This window comes from Bos javanicus, chromosome 3 (assembly GCF_032452875.1).
Source record: "Bos javanicus breed banteng chromosome 3, ARS-OSU_banteng_1.0, whole genome shotgun sequence".
NCBI lineage: Eukaryota > Metazoa > Chordata > Mammalia > Artiodactyla > Bovidae > Bos > Bos javanicus.
The window spans coordinates 51598977-51621652 of NC_083870.1; the positions used below are offsets into that span (position 1 = coordinate 51598977).

General features: G+C 38.7%; 1 protein-coding gene across 7 annotated transcripts in view; it reads right to left on the reverse strand.

The window, feature by feature from the left end:
- BTBD8 (BTB domain containing 8) overlaps window positions 1-22676 on the reverse strand; it is a 94014-nt gene that overhangs the window by 27130 nt on the left and 44208 nt on the right. For 5 of the 7 annotated variants that reach the window (XM_061411227.1, XM_061411229.1, XM_061411228.1 and 2 more), the window contains 4 exons: window positions 12910-12990; window positions 11452-11548; window positions 4346-4434; window positions 3807-3909 (listed from right to left, as the gene is read on the reverse strand). In XM_061411227.1, the coding sequence (XP_061267211.1) occupies window positions 3807-3909; window positions 4346-4434; window positions 11452-11548; window positions 12910-12990 (370 nt within the window). Of the gene's footprint in view, window positions 1-3806; window positions 3910-4345; window positions 4435-11451; window positions 11549-12909; window positions 12991-15277; window positions 15367-22676 lie in introns of those variants that run through there. The other 2 variants (XM_061411232.1, XM_061411233.1) reach the window with 2 other exon arrangements.

Below are 22676 nucleotides of genomic sequence, written 5' to 3' on the forward strand. Positions count from 1 at the left end.
TGGAACCAGTCTGTGCTTTTGTGTCCAGTTGCTTTTTGACCTGCACACAGATTTCTCAGGAAGCAGGTCAGGTGGTCTGGTATTCTCACCTCTTGAAGAATTTTCCAGTTTGTTGTGACCCACACAGTCAAAAGCTTTGGCATAGCCAATAAAGCAGAAGTAGATGTTTTTCTGGAACTCTCTTGCTTTTTCAATGATCCAAAGGATGTTGGCAATTTGATCTCTGGTTCCTCTGTCTTTTCTAAATCCAGCTTGAACATCTGGAAATTCATAGTTCATGGACTGGTGAAGCCTGGCTTGCAGAATTTTGAGCATTACTTTACTAGCGTGTGAGATGAATGCAACTGTGCAGTAGTTTGAACATTCTTTGGCATTGCCTTTCTTTGGGATTGGAATGAAAACTGACCTTTTCCAGTTCTGTGGCCACTGCTGAGTTTTCCAAATTTGCTGGCATACTGAGTGCAGCACTTTCACAGCATCATCTTTTAGGATTTGAAATAGCTCAAAAATAGTTCTTGTTTTTTTAAAAACAACATGGCAGAGTAGGAGGACATGCGCTCATCTTCTGTGAGAGCTCCAAAATTACACCGAGCTGCTGAACAATCATCGACAGGAGAATGTTGGATCCCACCAAAAGAGGATACAGCACGTCCAAGGGCAAAGTAGAAGCTCCAGCAAGATGGTAGGAGGGGTGAAATCACGTTTAGAATCAAACCCCATACGCACCAGAGATACTAGGAGGGCTCAAACAAAACCTTTTGTGTACCAGGACCCAGAGACCCCACAGAGACTGAGCCAGACCTGCCTTTGAGTGTCTGAATGTCTTCTGTGGCAATATGGGTCAGTAGTGGCTTGCCTCAGGGGCAGGGGCTCTGGGTGCAGCAGACCTGGATCATAGAGCATATGGCAAAAGCACTCTTGGAGGAGGTTGCCATTCACCCCACCATAGAGCTGCTGAGCAGAAGACCCACAAACTGCAGAACAATTATACCAAATGATGCAAAACATTAAGTAACAAAACTATAAAGTCCTTCATAAAACAGATTTAGATTTACTTTTTACAGTGGTATCTCATCAGCTGATGGCCTGAACTTATTTCTTTAGATAGATTTAGATATCATCTTCTATATAACCCAGTATGACATACTGTTCATGGTTCAACATAGAAACAGAACCACTAAGAGGTGTGTATATATATATGCTGCTGCTGCTAAGTCGCTTCAGTCATATCTGACTCTGTGAGACCCCATGGACGGCAGCCCACCAGGCTCCCCTGTCCCTGGGATTCTCCAGGCAAGAACACTGGAGTGGATTGCCTTTTCCTTCTCCAATGCATGAAAGTGAAAAGTGAAAGTGAAGTCGCTCAGTCGTGTCTGACTCTTAGCGACCCCATGGACTGTATAGCCCACCAGGCTCCTCCGTCCATGGGATTTTCCAGGCAAGAGTACTGGAGTGGGGTGCCATTGCCTTCTCTGGTATATATATATATATATACACATACATATATATATATATATAAAGTATTATTAAAGGGATTTGACCGTATGCTATTATGGGAGCTGGCTGAGCAATCTTTGTATATGATGATGTAGTTTGAAGTCCACAGGGAAAGCAGTTGAGAAGGGATGATGGAGGGATAAGGACAAGCTGACACCCAAGAGCACATGCTATAACCCACATGGATGGGCTCATTTCAGGTCTCACTGCCTCCAACCTGGATGCAATGAGTGTCCTTCAGGAGATGCTAGGACCCTTCATCACAGAGCTAAACATGTCCCTGGCCCAGGGGTAAGAGAAAGCAAAAAGGATAGGGAGCAAAGTGAAGCAGTGCAAAGAAGGAAATTCTGGGAAGCACAGTTTATCCTAACCAAGCTGACATACTGCAGAGACACCACAGTCCATCCCTTGTTAATTAGGCACCCATACAATTTCTTTAAATCATAGTTAACTCCTAAATGGAGACAGAAAGTCATGCTAAAGCCTGACAAATACAACTATACAACAAATATGCTAACGCTTTCCCTAAAATAGGAAACAAAGTCTCTTGTTTTGCCTTTGGGTGATGTTCACGTTCTTCAAACTGATCCAAACTCCCCCTTGGTATCCTGAGATACTAAGATATATAAAATTAACTATTATTAACATGTCTTATATTAAATGGTAGGGGAATGAGACAGTGGTAGAAAACAAAAATACTTGGTTAATATATACAAAAACATTCATATAAAAAGGGGAAATGAGGATTTCCCTGGTGGTTAAAAATCCTCCTGCCAATGCAGGGGACACGAATTCAATCCCTGGTCTGGGAAGATTGCACATGCTTCCCAGCAATTAAGCCTGTGTGTCACAACCACTGCACCTGTGCTCTAGAGCCCATGAGCAGCAACCACTGAGCCCAAGAACTTAGAGCCCGTGCTGTGCAACAAGAGAAGCCATTGCAATAAGGAGCCCATGCACCACAACTAAACAGCAGCCCCACTCACCACAACTAGAGGAAGCCCACATGTAGCAATGAAGACCCAGCACAGCCAAAAAAAAAAAACAGGTGGGAATCAATATGTTTATATCACAACTACTACAATGCTCATTTCTGAACCTGGTCACGTGGTCATACCGAGTATTTATAATTACCTTTTCCCACAATCATTCCATGTTTCCTTTGCCCTCAACAAGTACCTATGCTATTCATAACTCTTTTATCTGGTAAGGTGGCCCAAACTTTTATTCCTGAAGTGCTATTTAAATTGGGGTTTTTAACTGATTTAATCACAAGACAGGGGAGTACTGCATTCCAGATGTACTCTTCCTTACCCACATTATATAGTATCAACCCAATTCTTCCCTAATAGGCTCAATCTAACAAGAATTCCTCTTCTCTATCTGTTGATTTACACGGTGGCCATAAGGAGGCAGTCCCAACTTCCACTTCAATGGTATCATGTGTGTCCTCAGGTAGAAGCATTTATCTCTTTGGAACTAAGACCTCTAGACCAGCAGATCCTAAAGTTTCAGAGTCGGGAAGCAAAAATTTTGGTAGTGGATCACGAAGAATAATTACACGTGAAGCCACTTTCACTTCCACACCTTGACTTCTGGACTTGTGGATCCTAGTTATGTCAAGAAACAGCACAATAAATCAAAAACTGATTTAGAGCATATACAACCTCCTGGAGGACACTGCATCAGTCCTACAAGGCTCTGCCACCTGGCTGCACTGCAACCAAGTCTTCAAAAGGCCATTCCTCCATGTTCTCAAGCCCGCTGCTTCAGGGTGACAGGGCGATGCTAGGACAGGTGAAACTGGTAAACACGGGCCCACTGCTGCACTTCATTTGCAGTGGAGTTTTTTAGTCAGAAATGATGCTGTGTAGAATAGTACGGTGGTGAAAAAGGCAGTAAGTCCATGGACAGCAGTTTTACCAGAAACACTGCCTTTGCCATGATGAAAGGCATGTAATTAATCTGCCACCTCTTGGAGAATGGTGCCGCTGTTTCAGTGTTGTCCCCTAAACTACCTTAGTAAGTGGAGGTACATATTACGGAGACAATGCCCCTTGCCCCTTTTGTTCATCAACAAATATATACTTTCTAGTGATTATGCTTCTCTGATTGAATTCTCCATTTGGTATGGAGGAACAGTCTTAAAGACAGGTTCTGAGAATTGTTTCTGGGTTATCTGGAATTGGCTCTTTCATCTTGTTTTTGTAACACAATTTTACTTGTGTATTTAAAACACTGAGAAAGTACTTATATAAAATTGAGTAAACTTTTTGATGACAAACACAAAGTATTCAGGTTATACTTACTAAAGAATGAATCAACATATTAAAACAACTTTTCTGAATCTCAGGAGGTACATTTGCAAAGCTTCTTTCAGACCAAAACCTTGCAAAGTGCTTTACAATCCACCTATTGAAAATAAAAGAATCTCAAGTTAAAGAAATGAAAATATTTTTCATTATAATATATTCAATAACATTTTGGTTTTCAATGATATAAATTTTAAATATGTATGTTTTAACTAACCCTAACAGTTAATTTTGTGAGTGCTGTAATGGACTTAAGTATGTTTCCTTTTCTGTAAACACATATTTTAAACGCACTTTGGGTTATGTGCATGGATTTTAATGTAAGTAACCATGGTTCAGCTAAAAAAGTCGATCCCAAGCATCTTGAGTAATATCTAAGTCAATACTTCTTCTCAATTGTTGTAACTAGTAGAGCATTAAGCTATTTACATTGTGCTTAAGAAAATAGGCCAAGTCTAAAATTTCCCAGAAACTTAGGAGAATGGAAGAACAAAACCCCTAAATCAATAGTATCAGTACTATTTCAGATCACTTACTTCATGCAGTCAGCAAAAAGACTTTCCACTCCAACTGAATGAGCAATAATCAGGCATTCTAATATAGATGCCAACCTTCTGGAAACAGGCTAAAATTGACAGAAAACACTACATTTACTCTTTATCAACTTATAAGGCTAAAAGTGGTTCATAAAAATGATCTGATTTATATACCTAAACTACAGAATAAATATATGTAATACAAAAGTATTTATTCTTTTAAAATTAAGTATCACTGATAACCTTTAGTTTTAATAGCATTTGAGTTCTTTTAGCTGCCAGAATGAACAGTTTTTATTCTAATTTCTTTTAGCATAAATATTTTCTAGACTAAATGTAGTATAATAATTCCTAGCACATCACAATGCAACACAACCATAGGGTCTAATCTGCTTCCTAAAGTAGAAATGCAAGTACATGTGCAATGGGAGATCCTACACTGACCTCAGGCAAAATGACAGAATTTAATTAGATCATGATTATATGAACATATTTTAAAAAGTACATATACAGAAGTAATGAACTAAAACAATAAATAAAATGTAGACACAAGTATTGAAAAACTCACTGTTCTTCGTATTAAACCTCAGTCAGTCAGTTTAATTCAGTTCAGTTGCTCAGTCTTGTCCAACTCTTTGTGACCCCATGGACTGCAGCATGTAGGGCTTCCCTGTCCATCACTAATTCCTGGAGCTTGCTCAAACACAAGTCCATTGAGTTGGCGATGGCATCCAACCATCTCATTCTTTGTCATACCCTTCTCCTCAGCCTTCAATCCTTCCCAGCATAAGGGTCTTTTCTAATGAGTCAGTTCTTTGCATCAGGTGGCCAAAGTATTAGAGCTTCAGCTTCAGCATCAGTCCTTCCAATGAATATTCAGGACTTACTTCCTTCAGGATGGACTGGTTGAATCTCCTTGCAGTCCAGGGGACTCTCAAGAGTCTTCTCCAACACCACAGTTCAAAAGCATCAATTCTTTGGTGCTCAGCTTTCTTTATACTCCAACTCTCACATCCATACATGACTACTGGAAAAACCATAGCTTTGACTAGACGGACCTTTGTTGGCAAAGTAAGGTCTCTGCTTTTTAATATGCTGTCTAGGTTGGTCATAACTTTTCTTCCAAGGAGCAAGTGTCTTTTAATTTCATGGCTGCAGTCATATCTGCAGTGATTTTGGAGCCCCCCAAAATAAAGTCTGTCACTGTTTCCATTGTTTCCCCATCTATTTGCCATGAACTGATGGGACCGGATGCCATGATCTTAGTTTTTTGAATGTTGAATTTTAGGCCAGCTTTTTCACTCTCCTCTTTCACTGTCATCAAGAGGATTTTTAGTTCTTCACTTTCTGCCATAAGGGTGGTGTCATCTGAATATCTGAGGTTATTGATATTTCTCCTGGCAATCTTGATTCCAGCTTGCGCTTTATTTCCAGCACAGCATTTTGCATTTTAACTCTGCACAGAAGTTAAATAAGCAGGGTGACAATATACAGCCTTTGATGTACTCCTTTCCTGATTTGGAACCAGTCTGTTGTTCCATGTCCAGTTCTAACTGTTGTTTCTTGACCTGCATACATATTTCTCAGGAGGCAGGTCAGGTGGTCTGGTATTCCCATCACTTGAAGAATTTTCCACAGTTTGTTGTGATCCACAAAGTCAAAGGCTTTGGCATAGTCAATAAAGCAGAAATAGACGTTTTTCTGAAACTCTCTTGCTTTTTCAGTGATCCAACAGATGTTCACAATTTGACCTCTGGTTCCTCTGCCTTTTCTAAAACCAGCTTGAACATCTGGAAGTTCACAGTTCATGGACTGCTGAAGCCTGGCTTGGAGAATTTTGAGCATTCCTTTGCTAGCATGTGAGATGTGTGTGACTGTGTGGAGTTTGAACATTCTTTGGCATAGCCTTTCTTTGTGATTAGAATGAAAATTGACCTTTTCCAGTCCTGTGGCCACTTCTGGGTTTCCAAATTTGCTGGCATATTGAGTGTAGCCCTTTCACAGCATCATCTTTTAGGATTTGAAATAGCTCAACTGGAATTCCATCATTTCTACTAGCTTTGTTCGTAGTGATGCTTCCTAAGGCCCACTTGACTTCGCACTCCAGGATGTCTGGCTCTAGGTGAGTGATGACACCATTGTGGTTATCTGGGTCATGGAGGTCTTTTTTGTGTAGTTCTTCTGTGTATTCTTGCTACCTCTCCTTAATATCTTCTGCTTCTGTTGGGTTGTGTATCATTTCTGTCCTTTATTATGCCCAGCTTTGTATGAAATGTTCGCTTGGTATCTCTAATTTTCTTGAAGAGATCTCTAGTCTTTCTCATCCTATTGTTTTCCTCTATTTGTTTACAATGATCACTGATGAAGGCTTTCTTATCTCTCCTTGCTATTCTTTGGAACTCTGCATTCAAATGGGTATATCTTTCCCTTTCTCTTTGCCTTTGGCTTCTCTTCTTTTCATAGCTATTTGTAAGGCCTCCTCAGACAACCATTTTGCCTTTTTGCATTTCTTTTGCTTGGGGATGGTCTTGATCACTGCCTCCTGTACAATGTCACAAACCTCCGTCCATAGTTCTTCAGATACTCTATCAGATCTAACCCCTTGCATCTATTTGGCACTTCCATTGTATAATTGTAAGGGATTTAATTTAAGTCATAGTTGAATGGTAAGCCTTAATATGTGCTACATACTGCCTGTGCCATGTATTTTCAGGTTTTGGACTATGTTCCTAGGCACATCTATTGCCCTTTTGGGGTGAATACAATTCAGTTTCTTTTTGTACGCATTCACTAGTTGTGATCTGAATTTATACACTTAATAAAGACCAGCAATCAGCCCATTTGTATATATAGTATCTAAATATGTACTTCTGAAGATACTGTGCCCTCAGAGAAGGGCAAAAGCTTCTTCAGAAATGCCTCCACCATCAGTTCAGTTCCAACTCTTTGCAACCCCAAGGACTGCAGCACAACAGGCTTTCCTGTCCATCACCAGCTCCCGGAGCTTGCTCAAACTCATGTCCACTGAGTTGGTGATGCCGTCCAACCATCTCATCCTCTGTCGTCCCCTTCTCCTCCTGCCCTCAATCTTTCCCAGCATCAGGGTCTTTTCGAATGAGTCAGTTCTTCACGTGCGGTGGCCAAAGTACTGGAGCTTCAGATTCAGCATCAGGCCTTCCAATGAGTACTCAAGACTGATTTCCTTTAGGATGGACTGGTTTTATCTCCTTGCAGTCCAAGAGACTCTCAAGAGTCTTCTCCAACACCACAGTTCAAAAGCATCAATTCTTTGGTGCTCAGCTTTGTTTATGGTCCAGCTCTCTCACCCATACATGACTACTGGAAAAACCATAGCTTTGACTAGACGGACCTTTGTTGGCAAAGTAATATCTCTGCTTTTTAATATGCTGTCTAGGTTGGTCATGGCTTTTCTTCCAAGGCACAAGTGTCTCTTAGTTTCATGGCTGTAGTCACCATCTGCAGTGATTTTGGAGCCCCCCAAAATAAAGCCTGTCACTGTTTCCATAGTTTCCCCATCTATTTGCCATGAACTGATGGGACCAGATGCCATGATCTTAGTTTTTTGAATGTTGAATTTTAGGCCAGCTTTTTCACTCTCCTCTTTCACTTTCATCAAGAGGCTCCTCAGTTCCTCTTTGCTTTTTGCCGTAAGGGTGGTGTCATCTGCATATCTGAGGTTATTGATATTTCTCCTGGCAATCTTGATTACAGCTTGTACTTCATCCAGCCCAGCATTTTACATGATGTACTCTGCATATAAGTTAAATAAGCAGTGTGACAATATACAGCCTTGACGTACTCCTTTCTGATTTGGAACCAGACTGTTGTTCCATGTCCAGTTCTAACTGTTGGTTCTTTATCTGTGTACAGATTTCTCAGGAGGCAGGTCTGGTGGTCTGATATTCCCATCTCTTGAAGAATTTTCCACAGTTTGTTATGATCCACATAGTCAAAAGCTTTGGCATAGTCAATAAAGCAGAAGTAGATGCTTTTCTGGAACTCTCTTGCTTTTTCTATGATCCAACAGATGTTGGATTTCCATAAAATTCCATAATTTCCATAATATTCCATAAAAAATATTAAACTGCAAAATAATTTGCTGTTTAAATGCAATGGCTGGCAAACCAGCTTGTGCTCCAAAATTAGTCCATCACTCTTTTTGTGAATAAAGTTTTATTGGAACACTGCTATGCTGTTCCATTTACAGACGGTCCATATCTGCTCTTGGTCTACAACAGAAAGCCGAGTAGCTGTGACAGAGGCTGTATGGCCCATAAACCCTAGAATACTAATTATCTAGCCTTTTACAGCAAAAGTTTACTGATCCCTGACTTAAAGTGATAACTGTAGCTTTCTAAGAATTTTACTTATATGGAAATGCTGATTTCCTAAGTATTTTTATAATAGGATAACAGGTCTTATAGTCATTTTCAAAACCTGCGTATAAAATTTGGGAGGACACCTATTTAAATCATAACCTAAAATATATATGTAAATCAGTGGCAAATAGCATGTAATGTAAAACCCACTATAATCATATAAATGAAGTTCTAAAATTTAGTTGAATAATGGCAAGATTATGACGTTAATGAAATGACTGAAGCTAGCTTGCCAAGAGTTCTGGGGCCAATTCACCACCACATTATACCCCAACATATATTACTGTGGGATGAGCTATTATAGATTTACTATATTTAAGTCACTGCCAAGAAACTGTATCATTGAGATCTAGAAGTTAAAAATTATATATTCAAAAATATATATTTATTAAAATATATAGTGTCAAGGTAGTAAAGCAAACAATTTCAAGATCAGATCAATAAAAAGTTTGCTCTTAAATATCTGTTACTACAGTAATATAGACTATATTAAAATAGAATAAAAAAGTTTTCAACAAAACACCATGTTGATAATTCAAAAGAATTTCACCTTCTGTTATTTTAATGACAACAAATATGTTGTATTTTTTAAAATTAAGTGGAATTTTTAAAGTAAAATATAGGAAGCTGCACGTAACCTATGTCTACTCTTGAACATACTAAAAAGTAGAAGCAATGGTCCAAGGACAATCCATAATAGAGATTGGTCTTAAAATGTTTCATGTAATTGGTTTATTGAGGAATCTCAGTTTAAAGCAGATACTAACATCAAACTTTTTATCCCCAGTTAGTGCTATCAACCAAGCTGTGTCAATTTCACTTTTTTTCCATCCTTTAATGATTACAGGTGCATTCTAGTACCTTCTGGTTACTTTTGGTATTTAAAATCAAACACCTATTTCACACTTAATTTAAATCTTTTGTTCCCCATCACTGACTACACTTCTAGTTGGGGAGATCTGGAATGCAAATAGAGCATGATCCCTTGCTCTGCCATTTAGTGGGTCTAACTCCTTTGGAATAGGGCTGTGGTTGGGTATGGTCACTTTAAGTAACTAACCAGTGACCAGCAGGGTAATAGGAAGATGTCCTTGAACGCTCTAATCCAGATGTTGGTGGCCTTTGCTAATGTGGTGGCTCATTAAGTGACAGACTGAAGTTCTCCCCAGCCTCTCAGTGGACGGAGGAACCTTCTAGGATTCATGATGCTCAATGCCTCCCTACATGGGACACAGTGTTATTTGACCCTGTATCAGCCTCTTCTAATCTTCACTGAACCACTAAGGTCCTTTTCTTTTCTTGCATACCGTGTATACTTGGGGTATGGAATGGACTTTTATTTTTTTTCTGTCTATGACAATAACTACTGTCTCTAGTCACCAGGGTAGTACTGGCTTCTCCAGCAAGCCTCCTCCTCCTTTTAGAAATCTCCATATTCAAGTATATTCTCACTGGTTCCTGAGATATACTCTAGGCTCTTCCAAGAAATCCCTTAGTATTTTCTTCTTTGATAGAAATCCCAGAGTGGTCCGGTTATATAGATGTCCATGGTAGATGTCCATCTCAGGGCTGAGAGGACACTATATCCTCACTACAAATATCCCTATCTTTAATGTTTATCTGGGATAGTCTTGGATCTCCCTGCTAACTTTCACTTGGCAGGGAAGATGAGGAAAAAAGATGAAAGAGAAGGAAAAGTCTTTTTACTAGGATTCTTTACTTTCTACAGTGCTGAGGATACCACAGACTATGCCCCTTCTTCTAGTTCCCTTCCTTATAAAAGCTGGAATGAACGGTAACTGATTAAAGGCTTGATAAAGGTTACCTGAGGAGTTTAACCGTTTCTCAGTAAAACAGGAAGGGTTGGTAGTGGTGGTAGACCCAGTTTATGCCTCTGTTTTAACCCATGGGGTGATACCTCAGATACAACTTATAAAGAGATAGGAAAAGTCCTACCCAACATAAAAATCTAAATTTAAATATGCTTAAAATTATTAAAATTACCTCATTACAATGCATATTGTTGGTTCAAGTATCCAATAAGAGGGGACTATTTATGTAAACAATCCTTTTAATACTTGTTTTTTGATGATTATAAACATAATACATGACCATTGTTTACAAAGAAAAGCATAAATAAGAAAATTAAAAATAAGAGAAAATTAAAACAATGCACAAATGGCTTTGAAATAAATAGTACAATACCTTTCTTTAGACAACAAATTTAAGTTTGCATAAACTAAAATTAGAAAGTCAGTATTCATATAGCACCTGGAGAAGTAGAAGAGAACTATATCCCACTCCAAGTACATGCTATAAAGAAAAGTGGTAGGAAGGAGGAGTTTTCCTTCAGGGGAAAAAACTGATGAAGCACTGTGGTGCCCTTTGATAAATGGAGAAAGTAACCCTAGTTGCCAGCTTCCTTTCTCTCAGTTCCAAACCCTAACTAACAGAGTTCCAACTGTGTACTCCACTTTTGAATTATATAGGATATTGCCATATCCTTTCAGTAAACCCCTACCTCAGTTTTATCTTATTTAAAATGATCTGAATTGATTTCTGTTTTCTACAAGCACATCCTAAGAGTTATTTCTCAGTAGAGTTACCATTAGCTAAAACGACAATACTAACAGAGTTAAGAATCTAGGAGGTAATCATAGATTACTTTAGGTATTAGGTAAAAGATTTCTGAGACTCAATAATTACCTTCTGAAAGAAATTACAGTAATCTCTTCTTAAAATATAGATTGCTACTTCTTTTAATCCTTCTAGTCCATACATATCAGCCATATTGAGTATCTGACTAAAATAAAAATAGATGCACTGTTAATTCTTCAATTTAAATACCAAGGCATAATACACAATAATTTCTTAATGATAAATAGTTTATTTAGAGAAAATAATAATCTTAACTATTTTAATTCTAACTTTCTGCCCTACATAGTACTCTTTACAGGTTATAAGAAGAACACAGGTCAAAAGTTGAAAGCACTGTAACTTGATTTGAATTGTGGAGAATAACACAAAGTAAATTTGGAGATGTTTTACAACTTCCCCTCATATTCTCAGTGATATATACAACAAGGCCCAGGAAACTGCTTCAAAGGCTATAAAAGTTACAACTCTTCACAATAAATAAAAATTTAGGGGGAGGGCAACTAATTGATGTTTATCATATTGAAAATGCCTACAGAGTACCATGAGATTAGAGGTGGCATCCAATGACTCAGAGGGCTTCTGTTGCTTCTTTCAATTGGCAAGTATTTCTAAGCACCCACACATACGCTAGGTACTCAGGAAACCTACAAGTCTCAATTCCATGATAAAGTTTCATACGGGTTTCCAGTATTTAATCCCTGTGACTCAGGATACTTTCACCCTCAAATCATATTCATTCAGTTTATAACTAAAAGAACTAATAAATATTTAAAATTAAAAGAGCAGCCTTCATTTGTGTGATGTTAGAATAGCAATAAAAGGAGAGAACATCCCGAAAATTAGACGAGCAAGATGTATTTAGGATTTCAGCAGCTTAGATGATGGCATGTCGCCATAGAGTACTAAAGAACCATACCATTGTTGATCTTTAGGATGCCTATATTCTCAAATTACTTTTGGGTTTTTTTCTTTTGACATCCTAAAATTTAAAAATAAAGTAGCAAAAAAATTTATAAAATTCCAAATTTGACTAAAGTTGAATTAACTTTATAAAATCTGTCATTTATTTTCCAAAACAAATATTAAGTTTTTCAAACACAGCAGCAATTAGTCACTTAGTCGTGTTCAACTCTTTGGGACGCGATGGACTGTAGCCTGCCAGGCTCCTCTGTCCACGGGATTCTCCAGGCAAGAATTCTGGAGTGGGTGGCCATTTCCTTCTATTCAAGTCTAATAAAGACTTTTCTTAATCTTATTCTTATCTTAATCTATCTATCTTATCTTAATCTATCTAATCTTAATCTTATCTAAAAGATGCTAGATCATCTTTTCTTCTAAATAAGGTGACTTACTGTTTTTAGATATTGCCAAAATATGTACAACATTCAGCAAAATAATAAAAATGAAACTTCTACTTCACTGACACTTTTAAACAAAGCTCAATAAAGCAGAAGCCACAAAATATCAATATTTTTATATTTAAAATCATTAAAAAATAATACCTACCCAACATTAGCTTTGACTGGAAAGTCCAAAGTTCCTCCGTATATAAAGTGCATCATAACATTCATTTCTACATGGCTTATACTGAAAAATAAAAGAAAACTAAACTCAAATCCAGAAATAATTAAGGTTTAACTGATATCAATGATACATTCTATTTTCCCATAAATTTTCAGTCAAGATAAAGTTCTAATCTCATTTTTACCTGAAGAATACAATTTTCAAATAACATCCATGAGGTATGCCATTAATTTAAAAATGAAGTTATAAAAAAAAAAATGAAGTTATAACTGCAGCCATGGGTTTTTATATATTGTAAAATGTTATTCAGTTCAGTTCAGCTCAGTCACTCAGTCGTGTCCGACTCTTTGCGACCCCATGAATTGCAGCATGCCAGGCCTCCCTGTCCATCACCAACTCCTGGAGTTCACCCAAACTCATGTGCATCGAGTCGGTGATGCCATCCAGCCATCTCATCCTCTGTCATCCCCTTCTCCTCCTGCCCCCAATCCCTCCCAGCAACAGGGTCTTTTCCAATGAGTCAACTCTTCACATGAGGTGGCCAAAGTACTGGAGTTTCAGCCTCAGCATCAGTCCTTCCAATGAATATTCAGGACTGGTTTCCTTTAGAATGGACTGGTTGGATCTCCTTGCAGTCCAAGGGACTCCCAAGAGTCTTCTCCAGCACCACAGTTCAAAAGCATTAATTCTTCGGCCCTCAGCTTTCTTCACAGTCCAACTCTCACATCCATACATGACCACTGGAAAAACCACAGCCTTGACTAGACGGACCTTTGTTGGCAAAATAATGTCTCTGCTTTTTAATATGCTCTCTAGGTTGGTCATAAGTTTCCTTCCAAGGAGTAAGTGTCTTTTAATTTCATGGCTGCAATCACCATCTGCAGTGATTCTGGAGCCCCCAAAAATAAAGTCTGACACTGTTTCCACTGTTTCCCCATCTATTTGCCATGAAGTGATGGGACCAGATGCCATGATCTTAATTTTCTGAATGTTGAACTTTAAGCCAACTTTTTCACTCTCCTCTTTCACTTTCATCAAGAGGCTTTTTAGTTCCTCTTCACTTTCTGCCATAAGGGTGATTAGTATATGATAAAATAATTAATTCTTTGTTGGGCATCTTCCATGATAGACAAAGTTAGAAAGGACTTTAGAGGTCATAGTTCAATCTCTGGCTCCTTAAGAAATCCTCTTCAGCATCTTTGAAAAATGGCCTCTCATTTTGCTTAAAGCCTGGGATGGACAACTACTCCATTCACTAGAAAGATTCTTGCTGTGCATACATATTTCTTAATTTGTAATACCTATCCAGCAGCTCTAGCTCTGCCAACATCCTCATATTACAGATTTAAAAGACATAACTTAAAGAAGTAGTCTGAAGTGATAATCTTTATGTTTCATGGACTACTAGATCTCAGACTCTCATGACTTCTCCCAGCACCCCAGATTCAGTCTTCTATTACTCTTATATTTTGTTCATAGCACTGTTACAGGACTTCTTGCATCTTGGCCCTCCCCTATTCCTCTGTATCAAGGAAGATTAATTATCTGATTGGTGGACAACAACCACTGGTTGTTGATCATGAGGAACGTGTTGTTGTTCATTTGCTTAGTAGTGTCCAACTCTTTGCAACCCTTGGCTTGCAGCATCCCAGGCTTCCCTGTTTTTCACTATTTCCTAGGGCTTGCTCAAACTCATGTCTATTGAGTCGGTGATGCCATCCAACCATCTCCTCCTTCATCATGCCCTTCTCCTCCTGCCTTCAGTCTTTCCCAGCATCAGGATCTTTTCTAATGAGTTGACTCTTCTCATTAGGTGGCCAAAGTATTGGAGCTTCAGCATCAGCCCTTCTAATGAATATTCAGGATTGATTTCTTTTAGGATTGACTGGTTTTATCTCCTTGCAGTCCAAGGGACTCTCAAGAGTCTTCTCCAACACCATGGTTCAAAAGCATCAATTTTTGGCGCTCAGCTTTCTAGATGAGAGGTAAACTGATTTCTTTTCTCCTTTTTTCGCTGCTGAACCAGCAGTAAGAGGTGGTGAGAGAGAAGCGTACTGCTATCCAGATTCAGACTTTCTCTCTGGGCTGTCTTAGAGTAGACATAGCAAGCAAATCAACTTTGGCTTTTGCGTAAAATCACATTTTACTGCCTTATCAAAAATTAAGGAAATGTTTTCTAATTTCACCTGCTGATTCTTTTGTCTTATTGTGAGCAGGAAGAAAGTATACTATTTATTGGGCCCCCCTCAGAACTCCAATAGATAGCTAAGATGGATAACAGATACCCTTCTTTACATCACCTCTTTCCACAGATTCAGCAGAGAAGAAAGGAGAAAAGAAATCAAATTACCTCTCATCATCAAATTAACCCTGAGGTCAGAGTTCGTCCTGACCAATGCCCAGTGGTTACTAGGTAATTCACTCTTCTTGGTACAGAGGAATAGAAGGTGGGACAAATGCAAGGAGTCCTGTAACAGTGCTATGAACAAAACAGAAATAACAAAAAGAAGACTGAAGAATAAGTCTGCCTAAGTCAGAGCTGGAGGTTCATCTTAATCCTCTCTCTCATTATATCCTATCATTTTATACCTTCAAATGTTTTTTAATTCAGCCTCTGCCGTCTGTTGCTGTCGTTGTTTAGTCACTAAGTCGTGTCTGACTCTTGTGATCCACGGTCTGTACTTTGTCCATTGGATTTCCCAGGCAAGAACACTGGTGTGTGCTAAGTCACTTCAGTCATGTCTGACTCTTTGAGACCCTATGGACTGTAGCCTGCCAGGCTCCTCTGTCTAAGGGATCTTCTGGCAAGAATACTGGAGTGGATTGTCATGCCCTCCTCCAGGGGATCTTCCTGACTCAGGGTTGGCACCCAGGACTCCTGTGGCTCCTGCATTGCAGGCAGATTCTTAATCGATGAGCCACCTAAGAATACTGGAGTAGGTTGCTATTTCCTTCTCTAGGGGATCTTCCAACCCAGGAATCAAACCCTTGTCTCCTGCATTGGCAGGCAGATTCTTTACCATTGAGCCACCAGGGAAGCCCTTTTGCTATATATTTCCCCCTTTTATTGCCCTAGTTTAGCCTCTCAGTTTCTTTCATCTGTACTATACTTCATCATAGTACTCTGAGGGCTTCTTGCCTGAAATTACCTCCTCACATCCCATTTCACACATTGCAATCAGAGTGACTTTGCTAAAATGTAAATCTGATACAGTCCCTGACTTCTAAAACCCTTTAGCAATTCTCCATAGGACCTAGGAAAAAAAGCCCAAATTCCTTAGCTTGGTACAGAATGTTCTTTATTATATGATCTCTGGTTTCTCTAGCAGCTGTTCCAGGATAAGCAAACTACCATTTCCTATACCTGAACGACTTACAGTTCCTTATACATCCGTTCCTTATCACATACTGTTCACTCTGCTTAAAATTCTCTCCCTCTCTATTTATTTCATCTTTTAGATACAAGACACGTGGCTCTTTACCTCTGATTGTTTCCTTAACACTCCCAAGGGGGGGAAAAAAGGAAATCACTGAACGTTAAACATAAATAATAACTAACATTTATTGAGCATTTATTATGATTTAGTCACTGAGCTAATAAGCATTTTCAATGCAATTAGCTCATTTAATCGTAACAACTCAATGGGAGGTTATTAGTCTCATCTTACAAATGAAAAACCTGAAATTAAGTAACTTGCTCATGGAGGTGGGTGCTGGGAAAAAAATTAATTGCCCAACATCAAATGGCTAGTGATGCACTGGAATTTAAATCCAGGCAAACTGCATTGGAATTTGGAATTTAAATCCATACTCCAATGCCTGGGCTCTTAAGCAGTATAATACACCCCCCCACACACACACACACACTTCCATTATCACATTTATCAAACGGATTTATAATATCTTTGTTTACATATTTGTTTCTCCTTCTAAACTGAATTCTGTGTGGGCAGGATTTGTGTCTTATTTACCCTTGCATCTCTAGTAGAAGCAAATGTCAGCATTGATTCAATATCCCCAGGATCAAAATTTCCTTTCCCTGCATAATACTGGAGCTCTGCATGGAAGCAGGCTGGGGACAGTGCTGATAAGACATTCACAGTTTGTTAAGCACAGTATCTAATGTCTGCTAAAGGGAGACAAGGAGAAAGGCAAGAAGAAAAGAAAGGGAGTTCCACAGGGTAGGACTCAGAAAGGTGTTTGCTTTGATTCTTTGGCCTTAAATAATATATGCTCAATAAATGTTTAATGAATATTTAATGAATGGCTTATTAGGGTAGTTACAAGCATCTCCTGAACCTTCAGAAAGAATATTGAGTTGAAAACATATAAATATTTTTTAGTTTACTTAATATATATTTACTGGCTTATACAATGGCTAACATTGTATGGCTTATACAATGGTTTCTGCTGATTCAAAACTCCATATCTCTTCTTTAATATTTAGAAAAAAGTCAAATCTCTAAATATGCTCATTTATATACATGGATATGACAAGAGTTGATCTCAGTATAATTATGCTGTATTATCTGTAGTCTGTTCATATAAAACAGTAGCATAATAGTTACATTCCATGCACTTTTCCTTGAAATTTCAAGAGCCATTCTTATTAGTGTTAATGAGGATTGAATATTTATGTTATAAGAATAGTCTCTTCTAAGACTTGACATATTTAAGCAAAGGAAAATAATGACTAGGTAGAAATAAAACTTTTATTAAAATAAACAGCAAAATCTGGACATTTGAGCTTATATATCAATATATATGATAGCTATAAAAACAGCAAGAAACTGTTTTCCTGCTGTCTTGACAGCTGTTTTATTAAACTGCAGCCTCATTATTATAAGTCATCTGTATTTTTATGAAAAGTATTTATAAAGACATGATCAACTGACTTGCCAAAAAACAAATTACTGCAATAACCCACAGTTTAAATAAATGGAAAGATTTAAAGCACTGCTGCTGCTGCTGCTGCTGCTGTGTCGCTTCAGTCGTGTCCGACTCTATGCAACCCCATAGGCGGCAGCCCACTAGGCTCCTCTGTCCCTGGGATTCTCCAGGCAAGAACACAGGAGTGGGTTGCCATTTCCTTCTCCAGTGCATGAAAGTGAAAAGTGAAAGCGAAATCGCTCAGTCGTACCCTACCCCCAGCAAGCCCATGGACTGCAGCCTTCCAGGCTCTTCCGTCCATGGGACCCTCTAGGCAAATCAAAATAAAATCCTATAGGGGATGAAAATATTACATACACTCAACAGTTAGAAAAAATAAAAGACCATGAGAGGACAGAGCACTAGGCTCAGAGATAACATGTACCCAGTCTAAAACCTCTATGCTATATATGTGCTTCCTAAAGTTTCAGGTTTCTACATATGTGGGCTAAGGTAACATAGGGCCTCATTCACTCATTCATCATTCATTTACATTCAATATTTATTGAATGATAGGTGCTATTCTGGACCTTACATTCTAGAGAGAGGACATGGACAATAAATGTCAACAAATGTGTGTGCTTAGTCACTCAAGAGTCAAGTTGGACTCTTTGTGACCATATGGACTGTAGCCCACCAAGCTCCTCTGTCCATGGAATTCTCCAGGCAAGAATACTGGAGTGGGTTGCCATGCTGTCCTCCAGGGGATCTTCCCAACCCAGGGGCCGAACCCAGGTCTCATGTATTGCAGGCAGATTCTTTACTGTCTGAGCCACCAGGGAAGCCCATGTCAACAAATATACGAAGATAATTTTAACAGTGAAAAGTGAAGACAATCTAACAGAATAACATAGAAAAAAGTAACTGGAGAGTTGGGCTGTAGCTCCTTTAGGTGGGGAAGTCTGGGAGAATCTTATGGGTCAGATCATACAGGTTCTTATAGCTTATGATAAAGATTTGGGTTTAATTCTAATTTGTGATGAGAAGGCATTGAAGAATTTTGACCAGAAGAGAAATATGACCTGATTTACATTTGAAAAGGTCATCCTGAAGGTTCAGAGCAAGCCAGGAGTCTCTGAAGGGAGATGAAAAAATCCAAATTTATACTCTAAAGTCTCAAGCCACCACCGGAAGACTTCTGTTTACATAAAATGGAAACACGTGGGGTTTCTTTATGGAAATATTGGCTGTTCAACTTCCAGTACTGGATGTGGAAAACGTCCCCTTGCCAACCAGGGGAACTTCCTTTCAGCTTTATCCTCCCACCTTCCAACTCTGGGACATGGGTAGAACTAGGATTAAACGTGTGTGCTCAGTTGGTCAGTCGTGTCCCACTCTTTGTGGCCTATAGCCCACCAGGTTCCATGGGATTCCAGGCAACAATACTGGAGCCAGTTGCCATTTACTTCTCCAGAGGATCTTCCTGATACAGGGATCGAAGTCATGTCTCTTGCATCTCCTGCATTGACAGGCAGACTCTTTACCATTACGCCACCTGGGAAGCCCTAAAACTAGGATAATAGGATTCCACTATTCCTACCTTAATTTATTGAAGGCTGTCTCATTTTAAAATGTCACATGCATTACATCTTTGAGCTACCAACTCAAAAAAGAACCAAAAACCAATTGGTTCTTTTCCGTAAGGACAGATAAGATTTCAATTTTAATCTATTGCAGAAAACATCCTACAGATATGCAACAGTGGCACAGTTCCAAAAGAGGTTACTGACCAAGCAAAGCAGGTGTTGCTGTCCTAGTCCTGGAAATGGTGCTCACTTGAACACTTTACTCTCTAGAAAAATGAGCACAGCACCATTTAGGGAAAGGAAAAAAGGTAAATAATAATCAGCACTACAGACTATACACCAAACACTATGCCAAGTTTTTCCTTTCAACTACCTCAGGGAAGGTAAGCAACATCCCAAAGTCATGTAACAGTTTGGGCCTGGATGTAGGACTTCCTATAAGGACACCAGAGTCCATGATCTTTTTACTATACGACACTACCCCTTGAAACATCTACTCAGGTTTACAAGTTAATGTGAAAAGGCAATTTGTTTTATAGATTACTTTGTTACATTATAAAAATTCTTAAAAGATGTGATTTTTTAAAACAGTAAAATTCCTAAATATGCTTTAACCTTCTGACAGCTTTATACACCATGACACTAATAACATTTTAGGTGGTAATTTGACACAGTCAATTTGATATGTAATACAAGAGGGGACTAGATCTGATAGACAGAGTGCCTGAAGGGGATGGAAGTTCGTAACACTGTATAGGAGGCGGTGATCAAAACCATCCCCAAGAAAAGGAAATGCTAATAGACAAAATGGTTGTCTGTGGAGAAGCAAACAGCAACCCACTCCAGAATTCTTGCCTAGAGAATCCTGTGGACAGAGAAGCCTGGTGGGCTGTTGTCTATGGGGTCGTACAGAGTCGGACACGACTGAAGCGACTTAGCAGCAGCAGCAGCAGAGGAGGCCTTACAAATAGGTGAGAAAAGAAGAGAAGTGAAAGGCAAGGGAAAAAAGGAAAGATATACCCATCTGAATGCAGAGTTCCAGAGAATAGAAAGGCGATAAGAAAGTCTTTTTAAATGAACAATGCAAAGAAATAGAGGAAAACAGTAGAACAGGAAGGAGTAGAGATTTCTTGAAGAAAATTAGTGATACCAAGGAAACATTTCATGAAAATATGGGCACAATAAAGATAGAAATGGTATGGACCTAACAGAAGCAGAAGATATTAAGGAGAGGTGGCAAGAATACACAGAAGAACTATACAAAAAAGATCTTCAAAACCCAGATACGCACAATTGTGTGATCACTCTCCTAGAGCCACACATCCTGGAAAGGGAAGTCAAGTGAGCCTTAGGAAGCATCACTATGAACAAAGCTAGTGGAGGTGATGGAATTCCAGCTGAGCTATTTCAAATCCTAAAAGATGATGCTGTGAAAGGGCTGCACTCAATATGCCAGCAAATTTGGAAAACTCAGCAGTGGCCACAGGACTGGAAAAGGGCAGTTTTCATTCCAATCCCAAAGAAGGGCAATGCCAAAGAATGTTCAAACTACCACACAATTGGCATTCATCTCACATGCTAGCAAAGTAATGCTCAAAATCCTTCGAGCCAGGCTTCAACAGTATGTGAACTGTGAACTTTTAGATGTACAAGCTGGATTTAGAAAAGGCAGAGGAATCAGAGGTCAAATTGCCAAAATCCAATGGATCATAGAAAAAAACTAAAGAATTCCAGAAAAACATCTACTTCTGCTTCATTGACTGCGCTAAAGCCTTTGACTGTATAGATCACAACAAACTGTGGAAAATTCTTCAAGAGATAGGAATACCAGACCACTTGACCTGCCCACTGCGAAACCTGTATGCAGGTCAAGAAGTAACAACAGAACCAGATATGGAACAACAGACTGGTTCCAAATTGGGAAAGGAGTACGTCAAGGCTGTATATTGTCACCCTGCTTATTTAACTTATATGCAGAGTACATTATGTGAAATGTTGGGCTGGGTGAAGCACAAGCTAGAATCAAGATTTCTGGGAGAAATATGAATCACCTCAGATATGCAGATGAACCCACCCTTGTGGCAGAGAGTAAGAGGAACTAAAGAGCCTTTTGATGAAGGTGAAAGAGGAGAGTGAAAAAGCTGGTGTAAAACTCAACATTCAAAAAACTAAGATCATGGCATCTAGTCCCATCACTCCATGGCAAATAGATGGGAAAAAAATGGAAATAGTGACAGACTTTATTTTCTTGGGCTCCAGAATCACTGCAGATGGTGACTGCAGCCATTAAATTAAAAGATGCTTGCTTCTTGGAAGAAAGTTATGACCAACCTAGACAGCATATTAAAAAGCAGAGACACTACTTTGCTAACAAAGGTCCATAGAATCAAAGCTATGTTTCCCCTGCTGTCAAATAAGGTCCAATAATCATACACTTCTTTTGACATTTATCTCACCACACAGAATCACATGGTTACCTCTCCATTTAAATTTTTAGTGACTTCACCTCTAATGAGAGTAGATAGTTTTTATAAAAGATATCTAAAACATCTGAAACATAATCCCTGGACACATTTCCAAAATACACTAGAATGATGATTACCTCTAGAATTGACACACTTACAGAAATTCTGGCCTCTGCAAGCATTATTTCTCTTCCAATATTCAGCAGATATTTTAAATTCACCATAAAGGAAGAAATCTTTTTGGCAGGAAACATATTTTTTCAGGCTGTTTTTCAACAGGGTTTTTCAACAGTGATGATAAAATTTCACTGACTGACTCAACTACACATTCTTTTTACCCACAGGCTAATAAACTATTTGCTTGGCATATAAAGTCTTCCATAATCAAGAACTACCTGGTGGTTGCCAGATCAAAACAGTAGGTGATATAACTAAAGCATAACTCTCTAGAAACCGTGGTATGAAAGAAAAGAGGTTTAGGTTCTTCTGCATGTGTCTCATTTCTATTAAATAAATGAAACATGAAAAGAGATAAAAACATATAACTTATTCTTAAAAATAATGTTTTAATTTTCCATTTTTCCATTTTTCAATAGAGTGAGAAATTACAAATGAGAGGCATTTGGGGATTGATTTTAGTTAGTAAGGAAACCAGACAGCTGTAACCTACAAGGCTCAAGGTTATAGACTAGTGTGAAAAACAGTGAGAGTTGATCAATATTTTTCACACATCCACTGTTACGGAATCATCACTACCACCATTCCACATCGAAGCTTCTAGCCAAGACTGACCCAGTTGAGGAACCATCCACAGTGAGAATGATGAAAG